We start from the raw sequence: 24,246 nt of genomic DNA on the forward strand, positions 1-24,246 counted from the left end.
ATTTTTTGATGCTATTGTAAATGGTGTTTTTTCTGATGGCTTGTTGATAATATATAGAATACAGTTGATTGTCCTATATTGATCTTTTCTCCTGCAACTTCGTTAAACTCACTTATTCTAGTACCTTTTTTGTAGGTTTCATAGGCTTCTTTACATTAAACCATAAAATGAACTCTTAATAAATACAGTAAGTTTTTAATAGATGTCATTTATCAAGTTGAGGAAGTTCCCTTCTGTTCTAGCTTGCTTAAAGTTTTTTTTTTTTTTATCAGAAATGGATGTTGAATTTTGTCAAATCCTTATCTATATCTATTAAGGTGGTCATAAGGGCTTTTGAAAAATTTGTTAATGTGATAAATTATATAGAATATTTTTTTTCAAACATTAAGTCAACCTTATATTAGAGTCGCTCCTCCATATCCGTGGGTTCCACAAGCAGGAATTCAACCAACCTCTGATTGAAAATATTAACAAAATCCGAGAGTTCCAGAAAGCAAAACTTGAATTTGCTGCACTCTGGCAGCTATTTATATAGTATTTACAACTATTTACATAGCATTTACATTATATTAGGTAATTTTAAGTAATCTAGAGATGATTTAAAGTATATAGGAGAATGTACATAGGTTATATGCAAATACTATGACATTTTATATAAGGGACTTGAGCACCCATGGATTTTTGGTACCCACAGGGGGGTCCTGGAACCAATTATCCGTGGATACCAAGGGATGACTGTACTTGGATAAATTCCACTTAGTTGTGATGTATTATCCTTGTTGTATATTGTTGGATTTGATTTGCTAAATTTTGTTCAGAACTTTTGCATCTATGTTCATGATAGATATTGGTTTGTAGTCTCTTTTCCTGTGGCATCTTTGTCCACTTTTGGTGACAGGGTAATGTTGGTCTCATGAAATAAGTTAGAAAATATTCCCTCCTTTTCAAATTCTGGAAGAGTTTGGCAGAATTGGTATTATTTCTTCCTTAAATGTCTGCTGCGGGGGGCTTCCCTGGTGGCGCAGTGGTTGAGAATCTGCCTGCCAATGCAGGGGACATGGGTTCGAGCCCTGGTCTGGGAAGATTCCACATGCCGCTGGAGCAACTGGGCCCGTGAGCCACAACTACTGAGCCTGCACGTCTGGAGCCTGTGCTCCACAACAAGAGAGGCCGTGATAGTGAGAGGCCCGTGCACCGTGATGAAGAGTGGCCCCTGCTTGCCACAACTAGAGGAAGCCCTCGCATAGAAACAAAGACCCAACACAGCCAAAAACAAATAAATAAATTAATTAATTAAAAAAAAAAATGTCTGCTGGAATTCACCAGTTAAACAATTTGGGCCTGTAGTTTTCTTTGTGGGAAGGTTTTTAACTACAAATTCAATTTCTTTAATAGATATGGGGCTGTTCAGGTTATCTATTTATCCTGACTGGTCTTCAGTAGTTTGTGTCTTTAAGGAATTTGTGCATTTCATCAAAGTTGCTGAATTTATAGAAATAGAGTTGTTCAACATAGTCCCTTATTGTTTCTTAATACACGTAGAATGTATAGTTATGTCACTTATTTCATTATTACATTGTTAATTTGTGTCTTCTCTCCTTTTTTATCCTGTTAAATCTGGCTAGCAGTTTATCAGTTTTATTGATCTTCTCAAAGTACAACTTTTGGTGTCATTGATTCTCTCTATTGTTTTTCTAGTCTCGATTTTGCTGATTTTACACTCTATATTTTTTCTTTTGTTTACTTTTTTTTAAAGATTTACATATTATTTATTTATTTATTTTAGTATTTATTTTTTTGGCTGCATCGGGTCTTAGTTGCGGCACGTGGGATCTGTGTTGAGGTATGAAGGATCTTTCATTGTGGCGCGCGGGCTTCTCTCTAGTCGTGGCATGCAGGTTTTCTCTTCTCTAGTTGTGGCGCACAGGCTCCAGGGTGCGTGGGCTATGTAGTTGTGTCCTGTGGGTTCCAGAGCATGTGTGCTCTGTAGTTTGCAGCACGCAGGCTCTCTAGTTGAGGCAGGCAAGCTCAGTAGTTGTGGCGCGTGGGCCAAGTTGCCCCGTGGCACGTGGGATCCTAGTTCCCTGACCAGGGATCAAACCCACGTCCCCTGCATTGTAAGGTGGATTCTTTACCACTGGACCACCAGGGAAATCCCTCTTTTGTTTACTTTGAGTTGAATTTGCTCTTCATTCTCTAGTTTCTTAAGATGGAAACTGAGGTCACTTTTTAAAATTAATTAATTAATTATTTTTGGCCGCATTGGGTCTTCGTTTTTGAGTGCAGGCTTTCTCTAGTTGTGGTGAGCGGGGGCTACTCTTCATTGCGGTGCATGGGCTTCTCATTGCAGTGGCTTCTCGTTGCGGAGCACGGGCTCTAGGCATGCAGGCTTCAGTAGTTGTGGCTTGCGGTCTCTAGAGCGCAGGCTCAGTAGTTGTGGCACACGGGCTTAGTTGTCCCACAGCATATGGGATCTTCCCGGACCAGGGCTCGAACCCGTGTCCCCTGCATTGGCAGGCAGATTCTTAACCATTGAGCCACCAGGGAAGTCCAGAAGCTGAGGTCATTGATTTGAGACATTTCTTCTTTGCTAACACAGGCATTTAATGCTATAAACATATGATGACCAGCAATTTGGGCTTTGAATAGCCTTCTGTCTGAAGCCCTCCTTCCTCCTCATGCTCTGCTAAGGCTCACGTATAGCTCTGAGAGGGTGGACTCTGGAGCCAGGTTGCCCTGGCAATACTCTTGACTCTGCCACTTAGTAGTTGTGTGAACTTGCACAAGTTATTTAACCTCGCTGTCACTTTTTTGTCTGCAAAATATAGATAATAATAGTTGCTACCTCTGATGGTTAATTTTATGTGTCAACTTAGGTGAACCATGTTGCCCAGATATATGGTCAAACATTATTCTGGATGTTGCTATGAGGGTGTTTTTGGATGAGATTAACATTTAAATCAGTGGACTTTGAGTAAAGCAGATTGCCCTCCATAACGTGGGTGGGCCTCATCCAATCAGTTGATGGCCTGAACAGAACAAAAGATCTCCCTGAACAAGAAGGAATTCTCAAGCAGATGGTCTTCTGATTTGAACTGAAGCATTGGCTTTTCCCAGTTCTCCAGCCTGATAGCCTTCAAACTTGAGCTGTGGCATCAGTTCATAGGTTTCTCCTGAGAATTAAAAGAATATATGCAAAGCACTTACAACAGTGCATGGTACATAGTCAGTAAATGTAAGCTGCTGTATTACCATCATTTATTATCACCATTGTTATTGTTATGAATATAACTGCTGTCATCCATTCTCCTTGTTGCTATGAGCTGTTGGCCTCCAAGGCCCCCATATTCAACAGAGACACTGGCACATTATTTAATCTTCCTCTTTAACACCTGTCAACAGGACCAACTACATAATTTGCAGACCGCAGTTCAAAGTAAAAATGCAGACCCCTCATTAAATAATTATTTAAGAATTTCAAGATGGCAGTAGCAGAACATTAAATTAACTAACTATGGGGCCCTTATAAGAGTAGGGCCCTATTCGACTACACAGATCACACACCCATAAAGCTGGCCCTGCCTGCCATCATCAGAGGCGATTTCCTACCCACGACTCTAGCTTCCTACTTCTTGAGCTTCCCACTAGTAACCTTCACTTCTACTTAATTTTCACAATATGCTCGCCTAATTCATGCATTTAAAAATACATACAGGACAGGGAATTACCTGGCAGTCCAGTGGTTAGGACCCCTGCACTTCCACTGCAAGGGGCACGGGTTCCATCTCTGGTTGGGAAACTAAGATCCTGCAAGCCGTGACGTGGCAAAAAAAAAAAAAAAAAAAAAAAAATACATACAGGAGTACCTCAAAGATGTTGCTTTAAAACTTTTCTGGGGCTTCCCTGGTGGCGCAGTGGTTGAGAATCTGCCTGCCAATGCAGGGGACGCGGGTTCGAGCCCTGGTCTGGGAAGATCCCACATGCCGTGGAGCAACTCGGCCCGTGAGCCACAATTACTGAGCCTGCGCGTCTGGAGCCTGTGCTTGGCAACGAGAGGCCGCGATAGTGAGAGGCCCGCGCACCACGATGAAGAGTGGCCCCCGCTTGCCACAACTAGAGAAAGCCCTCGCACAGAAACGAAGACCAAACACAGCCATACATACATACATACATACATACATACATACATAAAAAGAATGTAAGCAGACAAGAATAGCATTAAAAAAATAAAAATTAAAATTAAAAATTTTAAAAAAAAAACTTCTCTGGATTGTGGTCCTGAGTGGTTAGCAAAACCAGAGAGAAAGAGAGGTTGGGCTGTTGTTAATTCATTCACTCAACAAATAATCACTGAATACCGACCATGAGTCAGATTCTGAGTGACACCTACTTACTAGTAAGCAGAGTATTCGTAGACGTTCTGAAAAGTTTAAAAATGTTATGTTTCACTTAAGCAATTCATATAATACAAATCAATATTTCTGTATTTACTCATGAAAGCCCTTTCTTGGATCCTAGAATGAAGAAGACACAAGTGGCACAGAGCCTCAGCCATTTCCCAGCTCGTGTATTAATGAGTGAGAAATAAACCTTTGTCGCTGTAAACCACTGAGGTTTTGGACTCACAGTATAAAATATGGAAAGCTAACTAATACGGCAGCCATGTGTCCCATCAGGCTAACTAAAGAAACAGAAAAGCCTATTTCCATTAAGAGTTATTTAATGATGTCCGTGTACAAAAACCAGCGATTAACTTGAGAACTAATGAAACAAAACCCAGCTTTAACAACCAGTGAGAATAAAAGAGGGGTTAGTCTGGAAGGTTGTTAAGGACGAGGTGATGCTTGAGTGCCAACTACTCTCACAGACTTTAAACTTTTATATTTTTACATATTAAAAGTAAAGCAGAGAACGGTTTACGTAAAGTTCCACGTTTTACAAAGGCGTTTTACAATCACCCTCATTTTACAGATTAGGAAACTGAGGCCCAGTTTTCTGATACCAAAGTCTCTGCTTTGTCCTACATCACAGTAATTACTTGGTAATTAATGCAAATCGCTTTTTAATTGGAATAAAATTATACAGGTGGAAAGGCCTGGATAATTGTGATAAGCATAACGGCCCCACCTACACAGCGCCCACAGAGAGTACTTCCCCAACTCGCACGCACCGCCACCAGCCCACCACCGAAAAGCCGGGTAGCAAAAACTTACAACCCCAGAGCATTCCCCCTCCCTGCCTTTTTATCCTCCACGTTTCCCGGAAGGCCAAGTGGCGAGCAGAAGAACCAACGAGAGGGGAGAGAACGTGATTGGACTGCCCTGCATCACGTGACAAGCACAGGGCGTGTGATTTGGCTCCGGGCAGACGGAAGCGCCGGACGGCGGGTGGGTCTGGCCTGGGGGGAGGGGGACTAGAAACTTGGGGGAGGAGCTTGAGTGTCAGCTGCTGTCCCAGTTCTGCCAGCAATCGAATCTAAGTGTCTGGTTATTACCGTACCGCAGTACGTGCTTGGGCCGCGGTACTACAGAGTCCGGTCGCTCGCTTGCCGGGCAGGAGTAGCTGCGCGCGCGATCGGCAGCAGGGAATGGAAGCGGAGAACGCAGGCAGGTAAGGCCGGGGCGGGGCGCCGCCCCTCCCCCCGCGCCCTTCGCCGCGGGGCAGGCCGCGGGCGCGCGCGCGCACGCACGCACGCAGGGGGTCTTTAAGGCCACGGCCCCAGTACAAAGGCCGGGGCCGCGCGTGCGCACTGGCGGCCTGCTCGGGCCGCCCCTTGCATAGGTCCCTCAGGCTTGGCGCCGCTTGCATCTGGGGCCCGATCTCCAGTCCTTCCCGGCAGCTAGCCAGCATTAAAATGCGATAATAAGCAGCCAGCAGTCTCCGGTTAGTATTTGGTTCCGGTTACCTTTCTTGGCTACATTTCCCTTCACCCTCCATTACCGTGCAGAGCTGTAAGGATGTAGTATCACACGTATCACTCCAGGAATTTGCATCTCAGAGTTGTAGATTTACTGTCTTCCTTCCTCAAAGGTGGACGTCAGGGGCACAGGGTAGATAACATTGCCGCACTAGAGCTCTTGAATTCTGGGACTAGGAATAACACTCCCAAGAAGTCGTCTGAAATTGTGTTCTAGTGGTCTTCGGGACTCTCTTAAGAATTTACTTGTAATATGTCCTTTGGGGAGTGTAAGAGGCGTGGAGAGTTTTGCAAAAGCAGGGATCTCGAAATAGGAACCTCAGACAGAAAGCCAAATGAACTAAATATGGTAACAGAGTATTTAAAAAGGAAAAAAAAAAAAAAGGTTTACATTGGAGTACAATACTGTTAGACCTAATGAAAAATTATCCTGACTTTCTGGCCATTGGGCCCTGAACTTGGGCAAGACACTAAACTTCTCTGAGCCTGTTCATATCTGTAAAATAGAGCGTCTGTGAAATCCAGTTCTGACATGCTGTGAGTCGGCGTTATGTGGAAGGGGTGTGCTTAAGTAACCAACATAGATTGTCTTAGAGTTTAGGGAAGGAGATATATGTAGATGAAGTGCAGACTTCATCTTGACATTATGAATCAAATCCCGAAATAAACAACTCCATTTCTTTCCGTGAAGAACTTTACAAATAAAAGAATTCACCAAAACTTGTGGAAATCACTCTCATCTTTGTGATCTTCGGATCAGAATTGAAACCTGGGTAACACCTTCCATGAAGTAAATTACAGTCATCTCTCTGTATCCGCGGGAGATTCGTTCCAGGCCCCACGCGAACACCAAAATCTGGACGCTCAATACCTTAAATAAAATGGCAGAGTCCGGTTGGCCCTCATGCCTGTTACGGAATACAGATTTGGGGAGGGCTGGTTGTTCACATCGTCAGACCTTACTCAGTGTCTTACAGCAAAGTAATAGGTCTCTTTGGTACAATGTTTAGCTCAAAACTGTCTGACTTATATTTGGTCTTAACTTAATCCATTGGGTTATAGATCATTTTTTATTTTGATTTGCAAAGCTTTCGCCTTGGGAAATATGGAGAATTCTGTGTTAGTACTCTCAGGAATTTATCCTTGGGCATTCTGAAATGACTCAGGCCCCAGGTAATTCTGAGAAAGTGGTACTCTGTCATCCTTGACTTTGTGCTAATCAAGGAATGGCATGGAACTTTGGGTATAGTGAATTTACTATTTACTTTGGAAGATTAATTTCAAAAAATTCAAAGAAAAAAATTCCACAGATATAGACCTCTTTTTTAAAAAAGAGAGAATAGTTCAAGAGTCTAAACAAGTACTTACAGTCTAACCAGAGAGGAAAAAAGGAAAAAGAGGACCAGTATGTTTCTAATGAGCTCAAGCATGAAAAGGACATTTACCAAAGATGGGAAGTAGGATGCCAAGTCAAAAATGACTGGAAACGTGTGACACAGACCACTGAGACTACAGACAGTTAAGATTAACCCTCAGATGAGATTGGGCTTTCTAGAAATGTTAAAGAGACCAAGAACTTTTTTGAGTTAGTGTGGACAATAAGGACAAGAAAGATTTGGGTTTTCTGCCTTGTTCACTGGCATGTTAGTAGATGACAGAAAATATAAGCACTTAGTTCTGATTTTGATTTTTCATTTCATGTTAAGAAAAATGATTGTAGATGGAAAATGGCAGAATGATTGTTAGGTTTAAAGCTCAAGATCAATGAGGTCATTTAAGAGAACTTTTAGCTGCTCTAACAGAAATCATGTTTCCTGACCCAGATGAGTTGTATTTCAAGTGAGAGGCCAGATTACAGTATTCTTTAATAACTTGTAGACAACAGGAGAGGGGCCTAAAGTCTGAAAATAAACACATGGATCCCTTTTATTTTCCACAGGTGGAGTCTGTCGTGGAATTTATTGACTTTGATCCTAAATAAAATTTTTACTTCTCAGTGGTTATTGAACATATTTAAAGGAACTAGTGACCACTAAGCTACAGTATAAGTTCAGAATAAAGCAAGACCTACCAGGCTAGGTTCATTCCCTTTTTGATAATGATACTAGGCTAGACAGCATCAGAAGGTGGATGACAGGGGTATCTAGAATATTTAATCATCCCCTGTTGTCTTTGTTTTTGTTATAACAAATGTGTTACATACCAGGCACTGTTTTAAGCGTTTTACATGTGTTAACTAATTTTATTCTCATAATCAATAAATTAGGTGCTTCTGTCCCCATTTTACAGATGTGGAAGCTGGGACATAAAGAGGTTAAGGAACCTGCCTACAGAACTAGTAAATGGCAGAGCTGAAATTTGAACCCACGCAGTGTAGCTTCAAAGTCAGCCTCCCTGACATCTGTACGTTTTGTGGGCAAGATAAGGATAGACTGGTGGCAGTCCTCTTAGGTGAAATCAAAACTGCTTTACTACTGAGAGTCAAGGCCAGGCTGAAGAGAGGTCTATACTGATATGCCATGTAGTCCTACCCCAACTTCTCAGTGTTTAACAGCTTCAAGGTGCTGATGGCATGCTGATAAAATATTTGAGTGACCCAACTCTGTGAGGGGTTTGTGGAATTGATAGATTGAGTCAGAATCCAGGTCGCTCCCAACTGGCTGGAATGTGAATCATCTATTACAAAAAGAGGCACAATCCTGTGCTTAAGTATGGAAAGAACAGTGCTACAGCTGTGAGATGAGGGAGCGGTGACAAAGGGCAGTTTTCATTGATGGTAAATTCAGTATGAATCAACAGTATAATGTGGGTGCCAGTAAAGCTAATGCAATGATTTTGTAATATGTCTCCAGAATGAGGAAGTTGATAGCCCTGCTCAGTTTCAGGATGATGAGGCTATAGAGTATTTTTATTTTGTTTTATCCTAAGCCCTAGAAAAATGACCAGATAGTGAGGAAACTTGAAATTATGCTAGATGCACAATAGTTAAATGAGTTGGGGTTCTGGCTCATTCTCAGTTTTTTGTGTTTACAGTTTCTAGTAGACCCTGCACAGTAAGTACCCAGTAATGCATGGTGAATACACGCACTTCCACTTAGCAATATTGAACGTAGGCTTTAAATAGTTATAATGTATTCCATCATAATTTATGTAACTAGTCACTTTTAGTTGAGCATTTGGATTATTTAGCATTGATCGTTATTTTGTAAGTATTCAGTGTTGTGTATGCTTGTTTAAATGAAGGTAATAAAATGTTGCTATAGAGTGAATGTTTGTGTCCTTCCAGAATTCATATGTTGAAACCTAACATATGGTTAGGTTATTTGGAGGTGGGGCCTTTGGGAGGTGATTAGGTCATGAGGGCAGAGCCCTCCTAATTGGAATTAGTGCCCTTGTAAAAGAGATTCCAGAGAGATCCCTCACCCTTTCCCCCGTGTGAGGACACAGCAAGAAGTCAACCTAAAATGAACCATAAAGCAGGCCCTCACCAGTCACTAAATCTGCCAGCACTTTGAACTTGGACTTTCCAACCTCCAAAACTGTGAGAAATAAATATTTGTTGTTTATAAGCCACTCAGTCTATGGTGTTTTGTATAGCAACCTGAACAAACTAAGACAAATATATTTAGAAAAAAAGCAACTTACATCTTTAAAATAGTAGAAAATAACTGAAGGTTAAAGAAGTTGGAGTCATTCATCTTAGAGAAACCTTAAAGAGTTAGTTTTTTGGGTTTTTTGTTTGTTTTAATTTTTATTGGAGTATAGTTGCTTTACAGTGTTGTGTTAGTTTCTGCTGTACAGCAAAGTGAATCAGTTATACGTATACATATATCCTTTCTTTTTTAGACTTGCTTCCCATTTAGGTCACCACAGAGCACTGAGTAGAGTTCCCTGTGCTATACAGGAGGTTCTCATTAGTTATCTATTTTATGCATAGTTGTGTATATATGTCAATCCCACTCTCCCAATTCATCCCACTGCCCCGAGTTAGTTTTTTGAAATGCAGCAAAATCTGAATTAACTGGACTCCTTAGTCAACTGTGTGTGTGTGTGTGTGTGTGCGTGTGCGCTCGTGCGCACATGCATGCCCGTGTGTGTTTTGAGAAAGACCTTTGGAAAATACACACTTAATCACTTTCAGACAGTGGTAAAAAACCAGTCCTTTGAGCACTGTTGTTCAGGTGAAGGGGGTGTAAATGGAGGCTAGGAGAGAGGAAAGGGTTAACTGCAGGAAAAGGGGAGAGGTGTCCAGAACATTTGTGTGTGGGGACAAACACAAATGATAGGGGAGAAAAGTCAACAAGGGGAAATAAAATCATTTATCGTGCTCGTAAGTTTGATATCAGGGAATTATAGAAAATTAAAATGCTTTGGGGTCCGTTCTGAGTCTGGACAGGTTTGGTCTTATTTCCTACACTTTCTCCATATATGTGGACATCACGGAATCTCACCCCTCATTTTCATGGGGAGGGAACGGAGGTCCTGAGAGGATGCTAAGTGCTCCTCTGTTGCTGTCTCTAATACAGAGAAAATTATTGTTCGTAAACATTGCAGAATTCTGAATTACGAAGTGGCAGTTATCCTATATAAATATAACAAATGTATTTAGGAAATATGTTCACATTAACGGTGAAACAGGTTCATGCTGCTTCCAAATTTAACCATTAATAGATAATAGAAAATTAAATTATCCAGAACTCTAGTTTCCTGGCATTCAAGTTCATAAAGGGTTTGGTACAGATGTAATGCTGTCTTCTCCAAGTAGTAAAAATGTTGTAGTCCACCCTCTTTCGTTTTGTTCCGGCTGTTAGGAAGCTGTTAAGATCATCAAGCTAAATTGAATGCTCAAAAATAGTACATTACCTCAGAATTTATACATTCTATTTTTCATAGCTTTCTCTATTTCTTTTCTAATTAAACTTACTGTAAAGTGCCAGGGATAATTTCAGAAAGATTAAGGGACACATCCATATTATAGCCAAGTTTCTGGATTTTTTTTAAAAAATTGATGCATATCTCTTAAAATAAGACCACATTTTCTCTTCCGTATTTTTCACTTTTTCTTCGGCCAGCTGAATTCTGAAATGTTGGTTTTCAGTTTCTGAAAGTCAGAATTTAATGACCCCTAAATATGCTAAAGGAGCCACATTTTGGAAATTCATTTTTTTAAGTTCAGAATCCTTTTGTAATGGGAATGGTGTTTCCCTTGTTTTTATATTTTTAAGAGTGGATTTTTGTGAAGTGCTCAAAATGGGACAGATATGTGAAACTCTGAGAGCCGTAACAATAGACATGGGGGAGAGTGAGACGTTGCCTTCCTGACAGTGCGACACTCACTAATTGTGATCACGTGAGTTTTCTTTTATATATTCTAGCAGAAAGGGGCTATTAGATCTCAGGAAACCGTCACTGGCCACAGTCCGAAGTTACAGTGCGTTTTACTGGAATTTCCAAGGGTAGCCACATGAGATCTCTCGACTAACCTAGCTACATATCCAGCTCCTCGTTAGCATATCTCAGTCATAAACACAGCCAGTATTTGGACAATTTATCCAGAAGTGCTATGAATATTATTAAAGAAAAGTGTGAAAAAAGAGAACGTTTGACATTGTGCCAGGCAAGGTTTAAGCCCTTTTTGCTTCTTTTCAATTTTACAACTTAACTTCTAGTCCTTGTCTACATACTTTCTCCATGAGCAGCCTTAGCTCACAATATTATTTTGTATTCTTTTCCACTTTATTATATATTAAACATTTTCTGTGCTTTTACATATCAATTAATTTAATTCTTAGTAGCTGCATAGTAGACTCATGTTAATATACTATAGTTTACTAAATCATTGTATTGTCTTTATTTTTTCATATAATTTGAAAACAATGTATTTAAAGAAATAAAACTCTTAAGATATATAGTTTAATACCTTTCTCACTAATTCTTCATCTTTTCTTTACCATCTTACCCTTAAAGATAGCTTGAAGCTAAAATGCTTCGCCATTGTTTTGTCCACTGAGATTGGGCCCCTGTTTTTCTTTGAGCATCCAGTGTTCTAGCCTAGCCACCCACAGGTAGTTTGTAACCCTGTGTCTGCCTGGGCCGTTTAAGTTTATCCTGGGGAATGTTTTAGTTTGCCTTCTTTTTTTAAGAACCAAGTTATTAAGGTATGATTTACACGTTGTAAATTTCATGCATGTACCATGTGCTAGTTTGCCTTTTTAACCTCAGCTTTCTGAGCACCCTGTTTTCTTTGTCCACACATCACAGAAAAAGAAACTATTAAGCTTGCCACAGAAAACATGGCTTTTCTCTCCAAATGGTAAATGGTACTTATCCATTTTATTTCCTAGTGTTTTTCTTCCTTCTGCATATTTAATGGCATTTTTTTGGCATCAGCTGTAACTCAGGTTTCATAAAATGTGGGTTTCCTTCCCTAGCTTTGTGCTGATAGCAACAGCTTGGGGTAGTGGTTTATAGTCACCAGACATATTTTTTAGCATTTGTTTTCTGTGAAGGCCTGTGTTCCTTACATTGAACAGAACACTTTGAACAGAGTTTAAATCATGTTCAGAAGAGAGGTTTAGAGTAGTCTTTTCCATACATTCACAGATATTTATGGAAATATCCATTTCTAGTCCTCATTTAGTGGCAAAAAAAACCCAGCAACCGTTAAAAAAAACAGATCCAGTGAATACATAAGTAAACAGGCAAGTAAATCAAAAGAGAACCTTAAGTTCTTAAGGAATGGGGAGATGTTGGTCAAAGGGCACAAACCTCAAGTTATAAGATTAACACGTTCTGGGGATCTAATGTACAGCATGGTGATGTTAACGAATAATGCTGAAGGATATACTTGAAAGTTTCTGAGAGAGCAGATCTGAAATGTTCTCACCACAAGAAAGAAATGGTAATTATGTGCCCCGGTGGAAGTGTTAGCTAAGGCTCTGGTGGTAATCATTTTGCAGTATATGTGTGTCAGGTCAACACTGTTGTACACCTTAAACTTATACAATGTTACATGTCAACTATATCTCAATAAAACTGAAAAAAAAAGATTAAATTGCAGGGGACCTTTGTGACAAGAGGATTAAATACTGAAGGGTGGAATACAAATTATTTTTGTGGATATTTCAACCCTGTATGGGCTGGTGGGCGTTTCAACTGTCTACTAGAAAATTCCCATGATCTCATTTCAGGAAAGTACACGCTTACCTGACAGGACTGGTAAGCTTTACTGATGACACGTTTTGTCATTAAAACAGTGTGAGAGTTAATTATAGATGGTTAGTAGGCACCCAGTAAAGGATGGGTAAATGTGTACATATGGGAAGAGATCTTCTTCCCCTCTTTGCTCCTGTTGTCTACTCTAAATAAATACTATAATCTGGTTACAAATATTTGGATCCTGACGGTTTTTTGGAGCTGATCATTTAATCTTCCATTTGGGTAATTTTGTCTTCTTATCTTATCCTTAATTGTTCTTTCAGCTATTCCCTTCAGCAAGCGCAAGCTTTTTATACATTTCCATTCCAACAAATGATGACTGAAGTTCCTATGGCAGTTATGAATGAACAAGAAATGCCAGGAGAAGTTCCAGCCCCAGCTCCTGCTCAGGAACCCACACAAGGTAGTTTTCACCAGGATACTTTGGAAAATTAGCTACTGCATTAGCCAACATATTTAAGAAAGGGTTTAATGATGAATTTTAACTCTGTTTTTGTGTTAAAAAATTTAATCCACTTTTTTAAGTACTTAATAAGTGCCAGGCACTATGATAGGTTTTGGGGAATAAAAGAACATGAATCCTGCCCTCAAGTATCTCTTCATCTAGTCAACATGGAACTCCTCGGTACGCTAAGTGATGCAGAGGGGCACAGGATGCCGCGGGGCTGGCACCTAACTTGGACTGAGGCTCAGAGGCAGCTTCCCAGAGCTCTGAAATTCAGCGGTGAGGGAGTAGCACGTGAAGCACATGACAAATGGGTTGGGGAAAATTCCAGGCCAAGGAAGCAGTGTGCACCGAAACACAGACATGAAGAAGCATGACACGGTTGAAAAACCGTGATTCTGTGTTACTGGAGTCTGGAGTATAGCAAAGAAATGGTGAGAGATGAGGCTGGATTAGGGGGCAGTCGAGGCTTCTTGTTTAACCTAAAGAATGTGTGTTCTATTCTGTAGGCGATAGGAAGCTGTTGAGAGAATGGAATTAGAGGGGGACTTAAATAGATTGATATTTTAATATCATAGAGGATAGACTATAATAGAGATATATCAAATATGTATCTAATAATAATAATATATATGATAATATGGTAGAGAGCAGGGCAGAACTTGGAGGCAAGGCCGTGGTTCATGGATTTCCTGCGGGAAGTGAGGGAGAAAGAGGAGTCTGGCACTTGGACGAAAGAGGTACCATTCACCAAGACAGGGAATTAGAAGAGAGGAGAACAGATTTGGGGGTGGATGGTGGGGAGAGGGTAACGATTTTCTCCAGTGTAGCAGTACGGTGTAAGGAATGTGCTCAGAGTTTCAGTTTATGGTTGCGGGAGCACGTCTAACTGCACTGCATTGGAGATCCACCCTGCCCTCGACTCTTCTGTCTCTCCGGGCAGGGAACACTAGGACTTCCCCAGCCACCAGCCGATGGAGGTGGACCCCTGGGCATAGGGAGTGGCTGAAGCAGTGTGAGGAGAAGAGAGGACGGATGGGAGGCTCAGTTGAGGAAACGCCAAATAGTAGCGGAATGGGATAGGGGCCCGAGAAATGAAGTGCCACGTTAAAGAGGATGACAAAATCAAGACTTCCTTTGGGTAATTTTATGTCACTGGTGCTTGTCCGCAGGTAATTTTCCCCCAAGGAACATTTGGCATTGTCTGGAGGAGATACTTTTGATTGCCATGACTGGCAGGGTGCTACTGGCACCTAGTGGGTAGAGGCCCCAGTTGCTGTTAAACATACTTGAATGCGCAGGACAGGCCCTCACAGCCCAAAATCATTCAGCCTCAAATGTCAGTAGGGCCAAGATTGAGAAACTCTGCTTGAGGTCCTGAGATCAGAGCCCTAGTCTTACCTTTTGACAAGTACTGCCAGCCCAGAGAGTTCATCCCCAGCATGTCTCAGTTCACCTCTTCGACTGTGTGGGGAACAGAATATACGCTCAGTCCCTAAAACAAGCCCACAAGCCATTTGAGTTCTGCTGGAAATTACGGGGGAACTGAGTTAAAATGTTTCCCTTCCTCCCTGTTTTTCTATCTATTTGTTCTTTCATTTGTTGACTTAACTATTTCTGTATTTACATTTAGAATTCTTATAAAATGGTACATAGATACTTTGCGTCCCTGGGGAGCCCAAGATGCCAAGTAATATTGTGTGGAAAATCAATCTATGATTATGAAGGACGTTCCATCCCAAGAACAGCTAGCAGAGGAAGGAGGGTGGGGTTGAGGCCACATAGACCCAGAAGGAAGGGGGAGGTATTGCAGAGGAGAGTGATGTTGGGAAATAAAAGAGAAAAGTGGAAAGGATGTTGATGGGGTGACTTTTCTGGGAAAGCTGCATAAAGCTTGTCAGTTAAAGTTTTCTGCATCTACGTCTTGGAAATCATTGTGTTTCAGAGACTCCAAAAGGAAGGAAAAGAAAACCCAGAAAAACAGAACCAAAAACACCAGTGGAACCCAAAAAACCCGCTGAAGCCAAAAAATCTGGCAAGTCCACAAAATCAAAAGAAAAGCAAGAAAAAATTACAGACACATTTAAAGTGAAAAGAAAAGTAGACCGGTTCAATGGTGTTTCAGAAGCTGAACTTTTGACCAAGACTCTACCGGACATTTTGACCTTCAATCTGGACATTGTGATTGTAAGGATATTTGTTCTCCTTTGGTTTTATAAATAGCATTGGTGGATTAACTTTACTTAACCATATCCTTGCAAATAGCATTTTGCTGAAAAGAACCATTTCTAAGATCCTCTTGGTAGTAAATGGAGTCACCTTCTTAAGGTTGTATTGTATGGGTTGGTTTAAGAGGGTGGGCTCCGGGGCAGGGCTGTCTGCTTTCACATCCTGCCACATGGGTATGACCACGGACAAGCCTGAACCTTCCTAAACACCAGTTTCCTCATTGGTGAAGCAGGGGTGATGATAGGATGAAGGTGGCTCCTTTGGCATAGGGATTGCAATTACGTAAAATAATCCGCGTGACTCACTTAGGTTGCATGACACCTGTGGGTTCTCCATAATTGATAACACTGATTTTGAACTTTGATTTTTGTCAGTAACTGTAAGAAACATCAGCATGGAAACAACTGTGTAGACGATGTGGAGTCAGCTGCTTGTTGGGAGTTGAGAAGCAGACTTGTGGCTGGACCTGGGCTCAGGTTGATTGATTGCTCCAGCTCCTCTCTCTTTCCAGCCCAGTTGGGTGTGAGGCTGCTGGGGATATGAGAGAGTCAAACTGGTTTTTAAAAACAACACCAAAACTTTTTATATAAAGGAAATCTCTTTCCTCAAAATGGAATACTTTGTTCAGGTCAAGAGTTGGTACTTGATAGAGCAATAGCTTCTGATGCTAGATTAGATTTTTATTTTAATCAATTCAGTTTTATCCACCACTCCTCCATGGAAGCCCTAAGACTTAAGCCTACTTTTCAAGACTAAAATGTACAAACATTTTGTTTTGTAGATTGGCATAAACCCAGGACTAATGGCTGCTTACAAAGGGCATCATTACCCTGGACCTGGAAACCATTTTTGTAAGTGGTTACCTTTTTTATTTATTTTTTTATTTTTAAAAATATTTATTTATTTGGCTGCATCAGGTCTTAGTTGTAGCACACGGGGTCTTTGTTGTCGCATGTGGGATCTTCGTTGTGGCATGCGAACTCTTAGTTGCAGCATGTGGGATCTGGTTCCCTGACCAGGGATCGAACCCAGGCCCCCTGCATTGGGAGCATGGAGTCTTAGCCACTGGACCACCAGGGAAGTCCCTGTGGTTACCTTTTTTAATATTTTACTTTTAAACTAGATATTCTTGTTAATAGTTTGGGTCTTGTTTTTTTAAACCAAATTGTGTTTTTTAAAAAGAAACTATGGTTGAGTAAATATAATACATCTTTTCTATGTGTTTTTACACAAAAATAAAAGGTTTGAAATGATCTGACGCTGTTAACATTTTGGTGTATAAGAGTGGAGGGGCATGAAAAAGGAGTACTTTCTCTTTGGTTTGAGTTGTTTTCAGTGAGTTTTAACACCTTTTTTTAAAATGATTTTTCTTTTTTGTTACTATTCTGTTATCTACAGAATAGTAACAGTAGTACATCGTTGTACCAGCACAGACAGAATACTTACCTTTCCAGATTTCTGCTCATCTTATTTCCTAGGAGAAATGAAATGCATTGGCAATCAAGCTGTAATAGTTAAGAGAGACTCTGATTGGAGACATTCTCCACAGATGCTTTGTATCTAGCAGAAATTAGTATTGAAGACCTTCATACTTGTGGAGTGAGCTTTAAAACCAAGTATAACTCCTGTTGTATTGTCCTAGATATAAATCGTCTTATCTATTATAACACTGCCTAATAGACAAGGCGTGCAGTAGACAATCAGGAAACACTAGCTGATTAAGTAAACAGCATTAAAAAACCTTTAGTACAAATGACAGTAATGTATTTTTGGAACTAATAACATGTTGTCTCCATTATTTGAAAACAAAATTTCTAGAGAAGTTTGAACTTTTCATTTTCTCCACTGTCAAGATGCTTACATGCCCTGAGTCCATTGGTGTATGTTTATCTGTTTAGGGTTTTCCAGGGGCAGGTGGTGGTACTTCCAGTTATTAGAAAGCTAAACAGTGTCGAAGTTTACTACACTGACTAGCTGTGTACTCAACAAGCATTTACTTTGACCCCCTATAAAAAGGAGATAAACAATAGTAATATTTCAGTTACGACAATTAAATGAGGTAATCCATGTGAAGGACTTAGCACAGTACCCAGCCCACAGTAATTGCTTGGTATGGTATTTGACCTATGTTATAATTTTTTAAATATCCGAAATCTTTTTTTTTTTTTTAATTTCAAGAGTAGACCCACATCAATACATGGGGCAGAAAAACCTTTGACCTTCTACAGAAATAAACTGAACTCTCTTTTTCACAGGGAAGTGTCTGTTTATGTCAGGGCTGAGTGAGGTCCAACTGAATCACATGGATGATCACACTTTACCAGGAAAATATGGTATTGGATTTACCAATATGGTGGAAAGGACAACACCAGGCAGCAAGGATCTTTCCAGGTGATTGCATAACATTCGGTTTTATCGGTTGGAACCTTGGTCATGCTGGGTGCCTCATGTACTCTAGGAGGATCCTATGTATCTAGTTTAAGCTGAGCTTAACCGTTATATGATTTGATCTTTTATAGAAAGCTATCTGAATTTAGCGTATTATAAATATTGCCATTTTTATGTTTTGACTACTTTTTAATTCGATTTTAGTAAAGAATTTCGTGAAGGAGGACGTATTCTAGTGCAGAAATTACAGAAATATCAGCCACGAATAGCAGTGTTTAATGGAAAATGTAAGATTTACTTTTAAATTTTATCTTTTTTCTTGGCTAACGTTATGGGCAATGTAAATATGCTTGTATTTCATTTTAGGTATTTATGACATTTTTAGTAAGGAAGTTTTTGGAATAAAAGTGAAGAACTTAGAATTTGGACTTCAACCGCATAAGATCCCAGACACAGAAACTGTAAGTCCTTAAAACTGCATTTGTAAATCAACTAAATATGAATTTTCTCTAGCTAGTTTCCCCTTTTTATTTGTTCTGTCCATTTTTAATTTATGCTGTGAAAAAAAACCACTGTATTTTGTGGAATAATATCTACATATCAACTTGAAATAATAGTTGCAAATTAATTCAGATACTGTTATAGTTTTATTAGAAAAAGAAACATTTGTCAGATAAATGTCTTTATGACATTATGTTAGTTATGTTATTTGGCTAAAATATCGAGAGGAGCTGGCTCACAAGCTCATTCAAAATATATTTAATGGCATATTCTTGTCAAATTCAAGTGGGTTAGCCCTTATTCAGTTGTGAAACAAACATGTAAATATAGACATGATCCCGATTAGTGAAACTGCTAATCACCCCCCGTTTATATATCCTGGCCCAGTCTCATGTTAGAGCCATATAAACAGAACAGCCCCGTTGCAGACAGGCATCCAGCCAACCTGACTGGCATTTGGTGCTATTGTCTTTATACATAAAGGCATCATGAAATAACACATTGGTTTTCAAACTCTATAATTTCTGTGGAGTTTCTGCAGACATTTGATTCAAAGTTTGCTTCTTAAATATAGTTTTAAGTTTTGTTTACAACTTCTAAAATAAAAATACACATGCACAGACCTCTGTGTTACAGACAGCATTTTAAATGACAAGAAGCCAACGTGCTGACAAGTTTTTGTGGAGACCTCAGAATAAAGTTTCTGCCACCAATATATATTTTAACTTCTTTTTAAATTTCTTCTGTTTTTAACTAATAAATATGTGATTGATAAAGTAGGTTGTAGCACTGGTCATTCTTTAAATTGCGGCCTACCCTTGTCTACTTGGGTAAAATTGTACAGATGAGTTCACTACTTCCTATAAAGTACTGCATTATTGTCCCTTAAATGCCAGATGAGGCTCAGGTATGTCTCTTGGATGTGTGATCAGAGTAGTGCAATAATAAATGAACCTGAATCATATCAAGATAGGTAGTTTTAGCTCTTACAATGATCTGTGAGTGCATTTATCTTATAAAATTTATTCTTTATCATGAAGTATTCAGAGTTATTGATGATATTAGTGATCCAGCTTTGAAAAAATCTACTTTTTCACATTTCTGGATCACTTTAATCGAAGACTATCTTGAGCTTGGAAAATGTGCTATTACAAAACCTGGTAGCGTTTGCACCTACATATCTTTCTGAATCAGGATTTTCTAAATGCTGCATAAACAAAACAAAATAAGTCAATAACGGTTTGGTTTTTTTTCTGTAATATATGGTATAGAGGCCAATTTAAAAATTGTAAAAAATTGCAACTGGAAAGTCCATAATTCAGCAGCCTCACTCTTTTATATAAGATATATATATATCCTGATATACATTATGCTCTGTGAAGGACAATTCGTCATCATCATCCAAAATGATAAATGCAAATATCTTTCTTCCTAGCCATTCCACTTCTAGGAATTTATCCAACAGATAGACTCACACATATTCAAAATTAAATATATACAAGGTTTTTCACTACAGCTTATAATATTAAAAGATTGGAAACAACCTAAATGCCCACAGGTGGGCTCTGGTTAAATTATGAAACTACTACACAGCTATAAAAAAGGAAGCTTGTTTTACTCTGATATAGATACCTGATACAGAATTATCTTTGAGATACATTGTTGAGTAAAAAAGGCAGGGTGCAGGATAGGGAATAGAGCATGTTACCATTTGTGTGTGTGTTTTTTTTTTTAATTAATTAATTAATTTATTTATTTTTGGCTGTGTTGGGTCTTCGTTTCTGTGCGAGGGCTTTCTCCAGTTGCGGCGAGCGGGGGCCACTCTTCATCGCAGTGCGCGGGCCTCTCACTGTCGCGGCCTCTCCCGTTGCGGAGCACAGGCTCCAGATGCGCAGGCTCAGTGGTTGTGGCTCACGGGCTTAGTTGCTCCGTGGCATGTGGGATCTTCCCACACCAGGGCTCGAACCCGGTTCCCCTGCATTGGCAGGCGGATTCTTAACCACTGCGCCACCAGGGAAGCCCCATTTGTGTGTTTTTAAAAGGGGTGAGGGAGAGTACATATACCAGATACGTTTATTTGATTGTGTATTCATGGAAAACCTCTGGAACTAGCAATTGATTGCCCTTGGAAAAGAGAACTAGGTGGATAGAAACAGAATTTGGAGGAAAGACTTTTCATTGTATGCTTACATGTCGTTTTGTACGAGCACTGGGGGAGGCGGGAAGCCTCATTGTTTTTGATTTATTGACTTTGTACTAAGTAAATATTACAAATTTGAACTCAAACACAGCTACTTTTATTGATTTTGCATATATTTATATGATAAGTATCAAGTTATTAACCGAAAGAAAAATTTTCTAATCTCAAGATGAGTGGATTCAATAGACTTGTAAGATTTCTATAACTACAAAATGTTATGATTCTAGCTCTGCTATGTTATGCCATCATCCAGTGCAAGATGTGCTCAGTTTCCTCGGGCCCAGGACAAAGTTCATTACTACATTAAGCTGAAAGACTTAAGAGATCAGTTGAAAGGCATTGAGCGAAACACAGAAGTTCAAGAAGTGCAATATACATTTGACCTGCGGCTAGCCCAAGGTATGTTACCATTATCACTCCTGTTGTTCATTTCATGTATATCTACATTATAGAAAGTATGTTGTGAACTTTAAATTAAGCAGGAGAAAAGAAAACAATTATATTGGCAGCCAGAGTGCTCTGATAACAGGTGTTAGTCACTATTAAAATCCTTTTACCGAGGACTTCCCGTCTCATCTGGGGGCTCCTACAGATGTTGAGGAGCCAAGAAGCAGTGTAGCGCACCTAAAATTAACTCTAATAGGTTTTGACAGCTTTTATGAGTTAATTTGGTTTATGTTACAAAGAGTTCAAAGCGGAAGTTGTGTCTCAGATGTGAAATTCAAGAAAAAGATTTGTTCACGATAATTCCTGAATAAAGCTCTCTTCAAAATTGTTATACAAAATCAGTTTTAAATCCCTTTTACCCTTCTCACAGAGGATGCAAAGAAGATGGCTGTGAAGGAAGAGAAGTATGATCCGGGTTATGAAGCAGCGTACGGTGGCGCTTATAGTGAAAATCCGTGCAGTAGTGAACCTTGCAGCTTCTCCTCAGATGGGCTGAGTACGTCCCCTCCGTCTGTTTGTTTCTTTCGAAGACTCGGTTTTGCCAGGATTGGGGAAAAAAGTTTTTTTTAGAGAGAGTAAATTACTGAAGAATGGGAACGGAAATACAAAAATCTATTTAGTGACTTAGAGTGAAAATTCGATGGTTATTTGGCGTTTAACTTCACAAGCTTTTAGAGCTCATTTTCTTTAAGTCACTGACTCTAAGTCATCCTAAGTGCATTTCCCTCCTTGAATAACAAATGAGGATTTATCAGTCCGTATCTTAAAATAGAATAGAAATTTACAATTGTATTCAAGAAGCTTGCTTAACTATTTTAATGACAGCTCTCCTTTACTGGACTGTTAAAATCGCCTAATTAGATCATTTAAAGCTTTTAAATAGAATAAACTAACATTCTTCCTCCCTTCCCCCCCGCCAGTGGCTGACAGTGGAGGATCAACTTTCAGTGACATTCCCAATGGGCAGTGGATGACCCAGTCATTTACAGACCAGATTCCTTCCTTTAATAATCACTGTGGGATGCAAGAACAGGAAGAAGGAAACCATGCTTAAGAATGGTGTTTCTCAGCCCTGTTTAAATGCTGCAGTTTTAATGCAGTTGTCAAGAAGTGGCCCTCTTGACACCACCTCAAAGTGGTTTGTTAACTGAAGTATTTTATTCATATTTTACTCTGGTGATGTAATTAATCATGGTACAGTAGAACTACTTATGGACCTAAGTACTTTGGAAGGAGAAAGTGGAGTTTTTTGTGTATGAGTTTTTGTATTGGAATTAATCATCATTCCAGCTTTTTATAAACTATCTTTCATTTATGAAGAAATTGATTTTCTTTTGGGAGTCACTTTTAACCTGTAATTTAAAAATGAAAGAGTCTGCATATTTACACTTGATTATTAACTGTGCGTAAACTTAGACGCCCGTTATCCCTTTCGTGCGTAAGAAGGGCATGCTGAAGATGAGATTCCCACTGGTAAAGAGGCAAATGTGCTGATTTTCATCTGTGAGGTTAACCCTCAGTGGAGTCTCATTTGGTAGTTTTTAGTGGTGTTTGATGGGCTTCCTGAGTTGTATTCACACTCAGACCTCCTTGCTTTACCAGTGGTGAGCGTCTGTGAGAGTTGCTTGGTAGTAGAATTGGAGAGTATGGCCTTGCAGCAGCAAGGCTAACCCGGCCTTACCTTTCAGGGCCATGAGCCCTGGCTTTGGCCCTCTCACCCCCATGTGCTGGTCCTCTAGTAGGCAGAAACTATTCTGCTGGGATGGTAAGTTCCAGAGAGTGCAGAAGACCTTTTAAATTTTGCTACTTCATCTGTGTTTTACTTGAGAGACATACATTTGATAGGGAAGGAACTGAATTTCTCTCTCAGTATCTATCACCATTCAAATTTTATCCTCCTTGGCTTTAAGCATGTAACATGGAAATGATGAGAAATGAACTTTTAGATCGAGTAACAAGATGCTGGAGGTGTTTGATAATCTTATTTAAACTGGTGCTTTATGTACATGAGATGTACTAAAATAAATAATACAGGATTTTTCTTGCTAGGTAAATCGAATAAGCCAGTAATTTTTAAAAATTCTTTCTCTTCATCACTGCTATTTGTTACTGTGGACTAAGTGAACCTCATGGCCAGGTTACTTTGAAGTAATGTACCTTTGTGATTTTCTAATGCATTTTCCATGGTGCTACAAATAGTCCAGACTACTAGGCCTGGTGGATATCAAAGCTGGGTATTCAGAAATGCCAGTTGCATTTACTCCTGATCACTTCTGAATATTCTGATTTTATACCTACCCAGGGAGCATGCTGTTTCTTGATATGAAAATATTTATGAGGTTTTGGTTTTTTTTCTAAAAGGTTATATAGCCTGTTTTTTTTGTAATAAGAGATACAAATTATTGTTGTGAATCTTAACATGCTTTTTTAGCTGTAGCTATGATGGATTTTATTTTTCCTTTAGTCTAGGTAAAGCTGTGTAAAAGTCATTCGTGTTATTTAAATCACGTACTGTACTGCTGTTTACATGGATGTTTTGTGCAGGTGCTTTGAAGTGCCTTGCATCAGGGATTAGGAACAATTTAATTATTTTTTCCTGGGACTCTGTAAAGCATGTAACTAGGTATTACTTTGGTTTTTAACAATTACAGCCTTACATGGATTTTTTTTTTTGAGTGGAGAAAATACCTTTTAAATTATGATGGACACGCACGAGAGAATGGGTTTGAAGATTTTTTTCAAGCATACAATAATGGTGTTTTTCATTAAATATGACAGATGAACAGTAAATGTTGATGTACCCTATACACAACAATATGAGACTTTTTCATTAAATAATATTTAAAAAGTTTTAAAATTCATTTGAAAATCTGATGATTTTTACAATAAAAAATATTGAAG

General features: G+C 39.4%; 1 protein-coding gene and 1 long non-coding RNA gene across 3 annotated transcripts; one reads left to right on the top strand and one right to left on the bottom strand.

Annotated features, from left to right (window-relative positions):
* Positions 1-2,547: 2,547 nt before the first annotated feature.
* LOC137775684 (uncharacterized) lies at positions 2,548-5,261 on the bottom strand. The gene is made up of 3 exons (XR_011076067.1): positions 5,214-5,261; positions 3,729-3,807; positions 2,548-3,173 (listed from the first exon to the last, which is right to left on the bottom strand). It is a non-coding gene; the product is annotated as an uncharacterized lncRNA (long non-coding RNA).
* Positions 5,262-5,413: 152 nt separating this feature from the next.
* Positions 5,414-24,163, top strand: TDG (thymine DNA glycosylase). Of its 2 annotated transcripts, none has more exons than XM_068561589.1 (10): positions 5,414-5,610; positions 13,399-13,538; positions 15,526-15,767; positions 16,591-16,660; positions 18,065-18,200; positions 18,402-18,484; positions 18,564-18,658; positions 21,126-21,297; positions 21,716-21,841; positions 22,266-24,163. In XM_068561589.1, the coding sequence occupies exons 1-10, from the start codon at positions 5,588-5,590 to the stop codon at positions 22,397-22,399; spliced, it is 1,221 nt and encodes a 406-aa protein (XP_068417690.1). In that variant the 5' UTR covers positions 5,414-5,587; the 3' UTR covers positions 22,400-24,163. The 2 variants fall into 2 exon arrangements, with proteins under 2 accessions (XP_068417690.1, XP_068417691.1); XM_068561590.1 differs by lacking the exon at positions 5,414-5,610 and adding an exon at positions 11,170-11,267.
* Positions 24,164-24,246: the final 83 nt, after the last annotated feature.

This window comes from Eschrichtius robustus, chromosome 13, assembly GCF_028021215.1.
Source record: "Eschrichtius robustus isolate mEscRob2 chromosome 13, mEscRob2.pri, whole genome shotgun sequence".
NCBI classification, from domain to species: domain Eukaryota; kingdom Metazoa; phylum Chordata; class Mammalia; order Artiodactyla; family Eschrichtiidae; genus Eschrichtius; species Eschrichtius robustus.

Coding starts and splice junctions, on each gene's coding strand:
- TDG (XM_068561589.1), top strand. CDS start 5,588: ATGGAAGCGGAGAACGCAGGCAG. Junction 13,539..15,525: donor TGCTCAGGAACCCACACAAG/GTAGTTTTCACC, acceptor ATTGTGTTTCAG/AGACTCCAAAAGGAAGGAAA. Junction 16,661..18,064: donor TGGACCTGGAAACCATTTTT/GTAAGTGGTTAC, acceptor TCTTTTTCACAG/GGAAGTGTCTGTTTATGTCA.